The sequence below is a fragment of the Leuresthes tenuis genome, unplaced genomic scaffold (assembly GCF_036924035.1).
Source record: "Leuresthes tenuis unplaced genomic scaffold, fLeuTen1.0.hap1 SCAF_3, whole genome shotgun sequence".
NCBI lineage: Eukaryota > Metazoa > Chordata > Actinopteri > Atheriniformes > Atherinopsidae > Leuresthes > Leuresthes tenuis.
The window spans coordinates 9,236,877-9,250,944 of NW_027325357.1; the positions used below are offsets into that span (position 1 = coordinate 9,236,877).

At 38.6% G+C, this 14,068-nt stretch overlaps 2 protein-coding genes and 1 long non-coding RNA gene across 3 annotated transcripts; all 3 read left to right on the forward strand.

Annotated features, from left to right (window-relative positions):
• Window positions 1–205: 205 nt before the first annotated feature.
• LOC140303084 (uncharacterized) lies at window positions 206–1,975 on the forward strand. The gene is made up of 3 exons (XR_011915175.1): window positions 206–418; window positions 1,735–1,768; window positions 1,924–1,975. It is a non-coding gene; the product is annotated as an uncharacterized lncRNA (long non-coding RNA).
• Window positions 1,976–2,007: 32 nt separating this feature from the next.
• tnni1b (troponin I type 1b (skeletal, slow)) lies at window positions 2,008–3,194 on the forward strand. The gene is made up of 5 exons (XM_072381699.1): window positions 2,008–2,087; window positions 2,178–2,309; window positions 2,421–2,510; window positions 2,680–2,856; window positions 3,044–3,194. The coding sequence occupies exons 1-5, from the start codon at window positions 2,028–2,030 to the stop codon at window positions 3,146–3,148; spliced, it is 564 nt and encodes a 187-aa protein (XP_072237800.1). The 5' UTR covers window positions 2,008–2,027; the 3' UTR covers window positions 3,149–3,194.
• Window positions 3,195–6,909: 3,715 nt separating this feature from the next.
• On the forward strand, window positions 6,910–13,702 carry LOC140303081 (troponin T, cardiac muscle-like). The gene is made up of 11 exons (XM_072381696.1): window positions 6,910–6,937; window positions 9,145–9,168; window positions 9,303–9,324; window positions 9,416–9,479; window positions 9,585–9,701; window positions 9,792–9,869; window positions 10,065–10,166; window positions 10,278–10,384; window positions 10,493–10,583; window positions 11,503–11,543; window positions 13,322–13,702. The coding sequence occupies exons 1-11, from the start codon at window positions 6,925–6,927 to the stop codon at window positions 13,359–13,361; spliced, it is 699 nt and encodes a 232-aa protein (XP_072237797.1). The 5' UTR covers window positions 6,910–6,924; the 3' UTR covers window positions 13,362–13,702.
• Window positions 13,703–14,068: the final 366 nt, after the last annotated feature.

Genomic DNA, 14,068 nt, shown 5'->3' on the forward strand with positions numbered 1-14,068 from the left:
GTCACTTTATATTTGTTTAAGATGAACTGAACGAGGATATGCAGGCAGAACTTTGATCTGTAAGCGTGATAAAACAGAGCAAATTAAACTCATCTATAATTGTATATTATATATATTTCAATCAACAACTGAGTGAAAATCGTGCTGCGATGTTGCTTATCCTGTGTTGGCAATAACAGGAGTTCAGACGCATTATCATAAGGAACAGTAGAGCAATGATATGTAAACACAACATAAGCCACACAATCACTGTTAAACCGAGACCGCCTCCTCTCATGGTGTGAGCATGTGTGTCTTTCTATTTAAGTCTCCTTGTGATAGAGAGGAGGGACAAACGGGCGCAGGAGATAAATATTCTCGTACATTCTACTCTCCATCACTTTGTGTCTGACTCCATCCACAGCATCAAGACAGAAAGGTAAGACCCACGTCTATTGGTGCTACACCCGGCAGTCTGCGTTTACAGTGTTATGAGAGCAGGTTTTTACTTTGGATGCGATGTAATAAGTTATAGCTTTTCAGGAAAATATGACCAAACGTCTGACCAGATGCCATTTTAGCCTAGGACTTAATGATTTACTGCTTAGAATAAACAAAGCCACTGTTTTTTTCTTTCCTTTGAATAACAGTTTGATATATCTGATAGAAAATAGCAAGAACTGTCAATGAGAGGTACCCAGACTCAGTTTCTGAATCAAAGCTGAAGTTTCTTTTTGTCAAAGTCAACATTCCAAAACCCCAGAGATGCTCATTTTACCATCACAGAAGATGAGGAAAAAGTGCAAATAGCCACATCTGAAGACAGTATTTCCTCCCAAAAAGGATCATTCATTTACCATAATACTAAAACCTACAAGTTTATTAATGGATTAAATAATCTCTAGAGTTTGCATTATTATACTTAAGAACTGATATAGATTGAGACTATTTCTAAAAAAAAGTTGTTTGTAATAGACTAATCCAGCTCAGCAATGAGCAACAATGGCAAAGCAAAAAAGCCACACATTTCCCCGTTTTAGCTTCTAAATTGATCTTTTCTTTGCCTTATGTGAAGGGATTTTGCTGTCTGTTATTTGACTGGTGAATAAACCTCTGCTATGTAGAGCATGTGTGTGTTGTCTTTCTGCTCCATCCTCCTCATGAGAGCAGAAATTGGGAATCCTTCAACACAAAGCGCCACTCGGGGGGCCTGGTCTATATCTGTGCCTTTATCCAGCAGAAAAGTGGGGGTTAAAGAGGGAAGCCTTATCTATGTCGAATAGCTGCCATGTTGGGGGCTTAGCATGCTTCTCCCTGTCTGCCATCACTTTACTGGAACTGTGCTATCAGCACTGGGAGGCGACTGGGTGATTTGGTCCAGCAGGGCCAATAAGTACCGTCTAACAAAGACAGATATATGACTAACATAAGAAGTTCCAACCAGTAATATTTCTGACCATTCTTTACTCAAGTCACAGACAAACAAGCGATGGAAGAGCAGGCTGTAATAAAAGATCTATATGAGGTACAGTAGTGCACAGAAGTCTTGAGACACCCCGAATGTCTTCAGCTCTTTGGGAACCAAAGTCTGTCTCCCTGGTAGCTAAACTGCAAAGAAATAAGTTGTGGTTCAAGACTTTTAAAGACTTAGAGTTGGAAATGGAAATCATAGTTAAGACCCACTGGGGCTCTAGAGCCAAGCGGTCCCTACAGTGGAGCACTTCAGAGGAATAAGGTTTTATTTTTGTCTTGCAGGGAGAATTGAAATAGCCAAGATGCCTGAGAAAGCGTAAGTGTATTGTGTTTCTGTTATTGTTTCCATTTCCAGATGACAGTATCAGTTACATACAGCAAACAGGATTTATCTGCAGAAACGTTTCTGCCATCAATAATTGAATGCAAATGTTAACTCTCTGTTTCTTTTGTGCCCTCTTCCATGCACAGACCGGAGGTAAGATTCAATTAGACATTACTCACGACTTAATTTAGATGATAACTGACATCATGAGATCCCAACAGGCAATATAAAATATCAAACTCTGAGCTCAATGTTATGCTTTTTGCAGAGGAAATCGAAAATCTCAGCCTCTCGCAAGCTCATGCTGAAGGTGAGTTCTGAGCTGCATTCGGATCGATAGTATCTTAATTCAGACAGGGAATCAGACACTGACACTTACTTTTCCTCTGGTGTTTTAAAGAGCTCCATGGCTGCCAAGGCTAAAGAGGAGCTGGAGCAGGAGCTGGTAGAAAAAGAGGAGGAGAAAGAAAAGTACCTCGAAGAAAAAGCTCCTCCAATACAGACCAGTGGCATGTCATTAGAAGAGCTGCGGGTACCATTTTATATTTACTGCTGTTCTCTTATCAGACAAATTGAAAAAGTAAGTTTATTTTACTCTGATTATAGCTTTTAGATAACTTCCCCCCCCCCCCCCCTAATACAGACAATGTGTGAAGAACTGCACGCCAAAATCGATGTGGTGGACGAGGAGCGGTACGATATTGAAGCCAAGGTCTTGCACAACAGCAGAGAGGTAACAGTATAAACCATATTTACACATATTCAAAGCTGTAATAGCTCACGTGTAGTTAAATGTGAACTTTATAGTCAGACAAATAGACTTTAATTAATTAAAAGTTCAATGGAAATCTAATTTGTGTCACATAACTTACCTTATCTCCCGTCTGTATTCTCCTCCACAGATTAAAGACCTGAACATCAAAGTTGTGGACTTGCGAGGGAAGTTCAAGAGGCCCAACTTGAGAAGGGTGAGGGTCTCCGCTGACGCCATCCTGCGCTCCCTTCTGGGCTCCAAACACAAAGTGTCTATGGACCTGCGAGCCAACCTCAAATCTGTCAAGAAAGAGGATGCAGAAAAGGTGGGTTCAGGAAAGAGAAAACATACACACAAAGCTGTGCAAACAACTGACGTTTCCTGCATTTCAACATCATGTCTTCAGGGGATGTTTTTTTCACTGCGAGTGACACAAAAAGTGTGAGAGGGATTAGTCAGCTTTCAGACTTTTTATAGTATGGAGGATGTACTCTCTAATGTTCATTCTGCAGGAGAAGACTGTGGAGGTGAGTGACTGGAGGAAGAATGTTGAGGCCAAGTCGGGCATGGAGGGCCGCAAGAAGATGTTCGATGCAGCAAAAGGCCAAAGCCAGTAGACAAATGTTGCTGAACAAACAAACCAAAGAAAGTTACTGCTACTCACATCTGAAGGCCGCACAGAGTGAATTTCCATGTATATTCCGTTTGATTAAAAAAATAAAAAAATTAATTTAAAGCTTCATGTATTCTGTCCTGTTACACTTTCTTTCAAACACTTTCGCGTGTTTTTGGTTTGACAGAAATAAAACCTCAGTGGTTTATGCCACTGGTTGCGTGCTTGTGTGTGGGTTTTTCCACGCTTCTGCACGTTTTACTTAAAAACATGTCAACGAAAGCTCAGTTTTAAACACAGCAAACGAGTTAAAGCTAGTTAAGAACCACAACTTATTTGTTAAAAAGGATGTACTCACCGTGTTAGCGGAGGCTCAATCCCTTGATTATTGGTGTTTAATAGCTTCAATCCCGTTGACACAGTACGGCGGGTTCCAAGCCACACACACACCGGACAAACTGTTTAAACAGCCCGCTTCAAAATTGTTTGACATATGGTCAAACAATTAGAGGAGGTCATCTGACTGCACAAGTTCACCTATCCTTGAACAAATAACATTGACATGTTTTTTTTTTCTTTGTTAGTCTGCGTGTCTGTAAATGCGTTAGCACGGTTAGTTGTTTAGCTAGCGTTAGCCAATCGGCTAATTTTCAACGGTTACCTCTATATATTAAAACAGTGCTCTTGGCTAATACATTTTCTGGATGGTACCAGGAAATGCGAGAGACAGCCAGGACCTCTTGGGAAATGAGGAAAATGAGGAAAAGGATGCAGGTGTCGATGTGCGATTAGGTGGTGCCTTGAATCTGCAGCAACAGGTGCTTAGATATAACATGCAGTTTAAAACAACTCGTGTATTTGGGCTCATTCCCCGTTTACCCTGTAACATTCATGGTTATGCATGCAGTCGTGTTCAACATCACTAAAATGAGCAAAGTTCATTAGCAGCACGGCAAGATTAAATTCCTACAGTACTGTTTTATAACTACTTTCGTGTAATTTAATGGTCGTATTTTATGAAGAGAGCAGCTTTGACAGAATGCTAACCAAAAAACCTCCTTATTAAAAAGAAAACTCTGCCCCAGTGACAGAGTAAGACTTGTTGTGTTTGAACACGATGGATGACCGTAAATCTTTAGCAGATACAAATGTAGGCTCCTGGCATCCTGTTGGAGCAACACTGTGGCTCTAACCACCTCAATCCAGCCTGATGTTGGTCTGTGCAGCATGTTTTTATTCCTGCCACAAGGTGGCAGTGTCGGCTCAAACTCAGTTTACTGAGACGATTCAGACGTTTTCCAACCGACTTCCAAATGACGAAAAGGTGGATCTCAGTATTGTTTTGGCGAAACTTGATGTTGAGTTTGCTGGACATTTATGATGGAAACTCTGTTGAGCTAAGAGTCACCGTGTAGAATAGTGTGCAGCAGGGCGAAACGAATTTGGCTCAAGAGGCTTATTTCTATTGTTTGTTTTTGTTGCTCCAGGTGCCTGCAGAGACTGGGTGTGGTTCGCAACAATGCAATCCGGAGGAAAACGTTTATTTAGTCAGAGGAAGGTGGCTTGAAGTAAAAACCAACTGACTTCCTAACACTGCCTGACAACTTGTGCTGTGCCTGACTCAGTGAATGTTTGCAGACTAATATGAGCTAGGATTAAAAAACAAAAGATGAATAAATAGATACATGTATTAATAATTGTTCAGTTTTATCATAAGACTGAGATGTCATGAGCAGACATTTTTGTGTTACTTGAATGATCTGTCCAAAGCTTTTTATGTTGTGCTTTTCTGATCATATTGATCACTCAAAGCTCATTTCAATTTCATAATTTTGTAATGGATTTCAAATTAAAGAAAATGATCATTAATAAAGAAAATATGAGGACTAAAACAAAATAATTTATTATACTGTAAAATCAATAAAAGGAATAACTGAGCATAAACATAAGGGTTAAAAACATACAAAAATAATATATTAAAACATGTAGCACAAAAACAGATCAGTCAATGTTTTAGGGTTTGTCTTAGAAGCAGAGAGTGTTTCAGCACTTCGTGCCCAGACAGGGAGCTGGTTCACCAAGAGAGGGACATGAATACTTATACCTTTGCCACCAATCCCAGCTCGAGAAATTCTTGTTACCACAAGAAGGCAAGTGTTTTGCCATCTAAGCACTGTTGTGGGGTAATTAAGAAACAAGATGACCTTTCAGAGGCGAATTTTAGCTAATAAAAAAGTCAGGTAAATTTTCTCAAAATTAATTTGAAAGATGATATTTAAGCCACATAAACAGACATATTATTCAGTGTCACACATGGGAAAAAAAGTGTGAATCTTCTGTTAAACTGAACCCACATAAAATTTGTCATGTACATTTGTATTTCAGTGTGAAAAAAAATACGACCAGTCAAAAATCAAACAATATTCATCAGGTAACAAGTCGGTAAATGTCATGTCTGAGTCAAACATGCGTCATAGAAATGACAAATGTATTTACTTACCAGTACCGACTACCCACGCAGAGGATAAAACTAAAACAGATGCCTGCAGATTAACTGCTGCACAACTGAGCTGAACTGTGATGCTGAATTTGCAATTAGATAGCACAAAATGTACACAGATGGATTATTCCTAAAGCAGAAATAATCAATACTATGATTAATATTGGTGGGTTCTATTAAAAAAAATCATAAAATACGTGAATAGAAACATAGTGGGGGTATGGACGGTAGATAGGAGATCTCCAGCAACCTGCATGTGTCTTGAAAGACTTTGTACTAGAATTTAAATGGATGCTGTTTCAGATCTGAATTAATGTTAAGAATTAATTACCTCTACCTTTTTCTAACTTGACACTTTGACTGTCCAAGGAGTTTGGGTGGAGAGGAAACTCCCACTCAAACAGCCCCACAAACAGAGTTAACATTTGGCTTCAACTCACAAATGACATCTGTTGAATCATAATCCCAACTGTGGTAGCTGTATTTATCATCACACCTAACAGCTCCTATCAAAAGGCTTGGCATGGTAATAAAGGGAACTGCTTGTAACATGTTATTACATGTGATGGCAATGATGTAAGATTAAAGGCGAGGTGCAGAAGATGGAGCCAGTTAAGGGTTCAGTCTCATCCTTGGCAGCTAATCATAGGAATAGTGCTCAATAATTTCATTATGTAAAATATACAGTGTCCAGGAATAATTGCATGTAAATCCCAATATGAAAAATAACTGCATTTCCCTTGAGGCATTTGAACCATACCTTTCCACACACATGTGCACACAGATTATCAAGGATTAAATCTAACCTGCCTCATGTCTGGTAGACCTGTGATCCTGAAACCTTTTGAGAGCAATAATCCTGTGCTGTTCTGTTTTCGAAAGGTAAAAATAGATAATGCAAGTCCATGGAGAACGCATATTTTCCTATTCTAGTCGATGCCATCAACCATCTGTTTGCAGGTATGTGCCCACCAATTGTAGACATGGGCAGCTTGCTGCCATGTGATCCACTGCTGGGTTTAAAAGCTTATGGCCCAAAGAGAGGGACACAGTACACAATTCCCCACTGGCCTCAGTCTGAAGCGCACATCACAGGATCTGGGTAAGTCTGTGTGCCCTTAAAGAGTCTGAATATATCAATGCTGTTATTCGTCAGTGCACATATTTCTGTTTTTTGTCCCACTGGACTCATTTAACCATCACAGGTGATTGTAAATGTAGAACCACCGACTTGACTTTGTGCTGCAGGTGCTGTGCCTTAAACATGTCCGATACAGAGGATGCCACGTATGAGTGAGTATTGTCTGTGGTGGGATGAGTCATGTTCACAAAAAGTGATGCCAGCAGAGATAAATCCACACTGAACACTTTTGTTCTGTTTTTTCTTCTTTCAGAGGACAAGGTAAGACAGTTTGTCAGTTCAGTGAACCGGAGCCAGATAAGTCTTCACAGTCTGTCACAGCCGGGTCGTTTACAGGCTGCACATTCAGGCAGCTGCATGTTTGCCAGTGAGAAAAAATCTGGTGCAAAAGTGCAAATAAAAAATGCATGCATATTGAGATTATGCTGCATGAATGTATGTTAGAAATGCTGTGCCCATTTTTTATTGTAATTTGTAAAGTTGCCTGCCTTTGCTTACCTCTGCCCGTTGCCTTTAGCTTTGGAGTGAACGACAGGGACTTATTTGCTGGTTTAACTAAGCAATGAAAACAATAAGAGACTGTTGTTTATGTTCCCTGATTTACACACTTGAACCTTGCCTTTAAAAAGTCTTAGTTAAGACGCTGCATCTGCTAAGCTGCTGGCTTCACCACACAGCATACTGTATTTTTGGCATGTTGGTGCCACTGCAGAGGCAGCTGCTGTCCTTCAGCTTTTCTGTCAGATTGACCTTTGTCTCCCTGTCAGTCCCCTCTGTCTGAGGCTGGTTACCATCCCAGTGGATCTGTCCTTTCATTTCAAATGATGTATTGGGTCACCATCATAGTGATAAAGAGTCATACCTCTATTTCTGTCCTCTTTGTGAAGCTGTCTGTGTGGGATACTGTCTGTACCGCTTGGCTGTTCCTGAAACTAAGCAGCACCTGTCCCCCTCTGTGTGGAATACAGTTGCTTTTAGTGTGCAATGTAGGTCAGTGAATGTTCTCAATAGAGAACCTCGGGGAAGGTTTGGGCAGAGCACAATACCCACTTTCATTTTTATGCCTGCTGGAGGTCCTACTAAACAGAGGTTGGCTTACCTTCTTTGCAATAGAAAGAGGTTTAGTTTCCCTCTGTGACTGCAGGGACTAAAAGACTGAGGTCGTCTTTTTTACAGCGAGGAAAACAAAATATGCAGCACTTTAATTGCTTTGAGAAAAATAGCAGAAAAGCTTATAGAAAAATCCCTTCACTGCATAAGGGAACACAGTGTTTCACAAACATTAGAATTGGTCAGAATACAGAACGCTGCCACGTGATAATTTAATAATTTAATTTACTTGAAAGACTGACTTGTTTTAAACGACACTGCCAAAAAATACACATGCCTGTGGAAGTGTTGAGCTACATACATGTGTGCATGACTGTGACGTTGACCGCTTTCATGCTTGCTTTGTACAGAGGAGGAGGAGGTGGAAGAGGTAGTAGAGGAGGAGGAAGAAGAGGTGGAAGGTAGTATTGCTTATGCTGATATGTTTGCATGACACGTTCATAGCTTTGTTTTTAACACAAAGTGGGAAACCTCTTGTATGAACATTGTAAGTAACGCATGTTCTGCATTAGATATAAACTATTGTTGCACTCTAATGACGTTCTGAGGTCATGAGCTAAGAAAAACAGGTCTGTCAGCTTGATGATGATGCATTTTGCACACCATCCAGCTTTTCACACAGTAAATAGTTTATTCAAAAGGAAACTTAAAATGAATAAATCTGAAAATACATGATTTTTTTTTTACCATTTGCTGAAAATGCGGCTGTTGGTGACTGTACAGTGTAATGTTTAAAGACAGCTTTAACACCATGATGTGAATTTGAAATGATGTACTCCTGTTTAACTGTGAGTTAAAGGTCAAATGTTACATATCAAAATTAGTTTTCTTTTGTTACTTTACTTTTTTTTGCCTAAAACTATGTAAGAACTGTAGGCTGTCTCAGTCTTCGTAAGGGACTACATTATGCTAATTTTTGGTGTTTTTGTAACTACTCACAGACTCGGGTGGAAACGCTATAAGTTATCTGTGATGATAATCTTAAACTGCCTTGCCCGAAATTTTAAAAGAGAAGCCAGCATATCCCTGTTTGCCTTTCCCGCCCATCCGTGCTGACAGGAGATGATCACTGCTGATCAATTCTGTGCTATGGTGTCTGCTCGGGGTCATTCCATTTCTCTCTGTCATGAAAGCCAACAATTACACTAAATGAAGGAAGCTGCTGGGAAGGATCATATTTCTCTCATAAGTGAAACTTGGTTTATTAGTTTGAAACTTTAGCTTACTGTACCTCTGATTTTTTTAGCAGATGCTGCAGAGGAAAATGAGGGAGGTGAGAAGAAGTTATTCACAAATAACCTATGCTCTGTGGGGTTTTTTATACATAAAAAATGTCTGTTTTTTTCCGACAAGCCATCTCATTAAATAAGGATTTTTGCTTTGTTTTCTCTTTTTACTGATATACAGAGGAGGCAAAGCCGAAGATAAAGTAAGAACAGAGTTTAAGAATATTTTCATAGTACAAACATAACATCGTGGGAGACATGCTCAGGTTTAAAGGTTTTTCCCATCTCCCTCAGGAGTGGTTTCGTGCCTGGCTTGGCACCACCCAAAATACCAGATGGAGAAAAAGTGGATTTTGATGTGAGTTCATTTCAGGGCTGATCAAAACTACATCTGCAAGCAGTTTTTTTTGGGTTGTGATAACTTCTGAGCTCACTTTTTTTTTTTTTTTAATCACAATATCAGGACTTTCACAGGAAGCGTATGGAAAAGGACCTGAATGAGCTCAAGACACTGATTGAAGCTCACTTTGAGAAGCGTAAGAATGAGGAAGAAGAACTTCTCCACCTCACGGATCGCATTGTATGTTACCCACACATCATTTCTAAAAAGTCCCTGACTTTGAGTCATATTTTAAGATTAAAACAATTCTGTCAACTCTGTAATTTTCAGGAAAAACGAAGGTCTGAGAGAGCCGAGCAGATGAAAATCAGAGCGGAGAGGGAAAGAGAAAGGCAAAACAAACTGGCTGTAAGTGCAAATAGAAAGGTTTTCAAGGCCTCACAAGTTGTTTGGAAAATGAGCCATTTAAACAGTTTAGAAAGTAAAAACTGATTATTTTGACTGGCCTGTTTATGAATGATACTTAAAGCCAAATTCAGACGTTATCACTGATATAATAGTCTGTATTGTTGGCCAACATTTATGTATTATTTCATCCATCAGGAAGAGAAGGCAAGAAAGGAGGAAGAAGAAGCCAAGAAGAAAGCAGATGACGATGCAAGGAAGAAAATGATTCTATCCAACCTGACTTTCACTGGATACAAGGTAGTGTTTCTGTTAATAGCTAAAATAAACAACAATAAGTTTTAATTTGGGTAAACAACATCATGCATGTTCCATAAGCTTCACCCTATGCACCCCCTTGCTTCCCCGCAGACACAGACAGGACCAAAAAGACAAACGGAAAGAGAAAAGAAGAGGAAGATCCTAAATGATCGACGCAAGGAGTTAAACATCGATCACATGAAAGAAGACAAACTTAAGTAGAAAAACATGCTTGTGACTAATTCATTACAAATGTATTCTGTAATAAATTTGAGATGAAAGTTCAACATATTACCGATTTAATATAATTTTCTGGATTCATACAGGGAAAAAGCAACAGAACTGAGGGACTGGATGCGCCAGCTAGAGGCAGAGAAGTTTGAGCTTCAGTATAAGTACACAAAGCAGAAGTATGAGGTAAAATCTACTGAAATTCTTATGGTGACACTGATATTGTGTGCTGAAACACATCTTTTGAATAGACAGATTCTTGGAAGCAGGCCAGAAGAAATAAAGGCTTCACAGAAAGACTTATGAAACCTCTCACAGTAGCTCTGTACTATAAAAAAACGACCAGATTCTCATTATCATTAGAGGCACTTGGCCAGTGATTTTTTCTTTCATGACATGCCACAAATATATATACAGACGACAGTGGTTACAACAAATATCTGTAGATCCTGAGATTTTATTTTGGGGTTTGTGGAGATGAGTATGTTGTAAATCATTTTCTTGTTTCAATTTCCTTGTCTGATTCATGGACACACACAAGCACTTTTCTATAGATCTAAAGATGATAAATGTACTGCAAATTAATTCTACGATATTAGGCTGGTTGTCATTTAGTGCATCTATTCTGTTAAACTCATGTTACCCTGTGTTTAATCCATTGTCACAGGAGTCAGCTACTGTCTTATGAATGCAGATTACCAAACTATATTACTCACATGTAAGATCATCAAAATCATTATTAATGTAACATGAAAACTGTCATAAATGCACGTCGGTATAGATTTTCAGTCATCTAGGTCATGATAACCCTAAAAATTTGAAAAAGGGGAACTGGGCGAAGATGACGTCCAGTTGCCCTTATTCAAGTTCTTAGGACTGTCAGAAATGTAGACAAAATAAGTGTTAGCTAAAGCTAGCTTAATCTAGCTAGAACTGGCCTTGCTGTTTTAGGACAACAGGTTGTAAAAGTCATGCACAAAGTTGGGTGAAACTGACCATTTCTTATCAGGGAATTATCACTGTTAGAAAACATATATAGAAAAGAGATATTAGGTTTTACCAGTATATATTTAAATGAGGTTTTTCACTTTGCTTCTTTGCACAGATAACCGTGCTGAGGAATCGGGTCAGTGATCATCAGAAAATGTAAGTCTATTTTATTATGCTGGCTCTTGTCATTAGGCAGTAAAACCACAGTGCTCCTTTCAACACTCCTTTCAACACATAGGCTACTACATGAAACTGAGTAGACACCACTTTAATAACTCCATCCAGTCTACAGACTAAGTGTTTCACCAAGATGGATAGAAATACAAAACTGTGACAAAGTACTGCAAACCAGAAAAAGCAGAAAGCAAGACATAATAATCTATACATTTCTGCTTTGACTCGATAAATTGACCCCAAAGAAACGACTAAATTTATACTGGTTTTTAAGAGGCTTATGTAACAACTCTGTGCCAGATGCCCAACAGCCAGGCTGAAGTTTCCACAGCAAACTCAGCCAAACAGAACTGGAAATACAAAAAGTGACCACAGGTGCTAAAGAGCAGGCGGGGTTATCTTAAGAATTTATCTGCACGTTAAGTCAGGGGTGAGATTAGATGGAAGCACGACAGCTGAGACATCTAATTATTTCAACTACTGTGTTATCATCCCTGCATGGGTTTATAAGAGTCATGCTGCCACTGAGATCATGGGATCATTCATGTGGGGCTAATATATGTTGAGGACTCTAAACTTTAAGCATGTTAAACCATGATTTTGAAACTGGGTCATGGTTTATATTCAGAATGAATTCAAATTTCAATCAAAACAGTTGTCATTCCTTTTTAGAAATTAGACCAAGAGAAATAAGTCGTTAGACAAACATGAGCTAAAAATAATCAGTTTATGCTATTTCATGTGAGCTTCAGGGTCAAAAACTTATGAAGCAACTGTAGATAAAGATAATAGCGAACTAATTGTAAGCAAATCCCCTGCCCACAAAGGACAGCAGTGAAATGCTTCCAGTAGCTCTACTTTCTGAGGGCTGTAGCAGCTTTTAGTGGAATGACTAGTCCTAATCTGAGGAACAGATATTTAAAAGTGTCAAGATGTTTGTCACTTTGTAAAATTACATGAGAAATATTCAATTTTAAGAAATCGAAGAAAGGAGAAATCTCTTTTCAGACATCTTACTGATATGCATCTTCTCATGTGGACGCTGCTTTCTTGACAGGAATTACAAACAAAAATGATTTCAGGAGGCCAACTCCACCAGTTTGCAATTTTTTCAAGAAAATAATAATAAATAATATATTTTTTCTGAATTTCCATGCATCTTGACTCTGAGCTTGAAGTTCTTTTAAATAAGAGGCAGAAAATTCAATTGTAAGGACTGTATAATTGCCTCCACGGGAAAGCAAGTGAAATGGTCATTCAGATTGTTTGTTCAAGCGTACAATTCTACATGATTCATGAGGGCGTTTTCATAGAAGACGTTACTTTTAAGTCTTAACAGCCCTTACTTTGCTGAAGTTATGCAAACACGATTGAGGCTGAAATACATTATTTTTACAGCACAACTGTTGCTGTCATGAACGCCATTTTGCTGGTTGCCTTTGTTACATGTTAACACAAAATACTATGATGAAACGTTGTCAGTCCCTGGTTGGCTTTAGACAGTGACATCACTTGGTTAGGGTTAAAAATCAAAAGTTCTAGAAAACAAAAACTGAAAGGGCTAAAAAACATTCTTTATAATTGAACATCCATGGATGGATGCTCAGTAGCTTTTATGACTTTTAGAGATTGCATATTCTTTGAATGTTATAATTGGCCACAGACTTTGTGGGAACGTTTTGGACATAAAGACAGTCTCCTTTGTAGGTTGTGTGCTGACTGATGTGAGACATTTCTGTTAACTTGATTTTTATTTTCAGATCAAAGGGAAGCAGAAGCAAGCGGGGACTGAGAAAGTGAATTGTGCCATTAGCAGGAAGGAAAACTGTAAACATCAATCATCCATGACTTGTAAGGCTGATGAGATAATGTGCATAATCATGTTTTCTAAATATCCAAACAAACAAGAGGAAAATTATAATGTTGAAAAGATGACACGCCCTTCAGAAAGTCAAGCACGCGGAGTTCAACTGCAGATGTGTAGCAGTAAAATATAAAGTATGTGATATGCGGTGCAACTTATGGTAAATGGTTTATAAGATGGTGAAGTAAAAGCAAACATGAGGCTAATTATTTGGCTCCTGTGTGTATGATATTGTGATCACAATGAATAAAAAGAATGTTCCAAAACTAGAAATCAAGTTTTTCTTTTCATGCATCTAATTTCTTCACTTGGTGAACTCAGCACATCAATATCAAATCCATTATAATTCTAAAAGCCACATGTTTTGCCCTACAATGTTCACGCTGTGGTTACTATGTGTACAAGATTTAGTTCTTCTGGCTTCTTCTTTTTTTATTAAACCTACAGGCAAATTTGATGTGTGCCTGGAGTATTATGTCTTCTGTAATGACGACACACAGGCAGATAAATCTATCAGCTTAAAGCCATACAATTAACCTTATGAATGAAGCCTTATAAATCTAAATATCAGCCATGACTGTGACCTTGCGGTTGTTAGGTGGATTATTTGTTTTGAATCTTTAAATCTGATCAACAATAAATG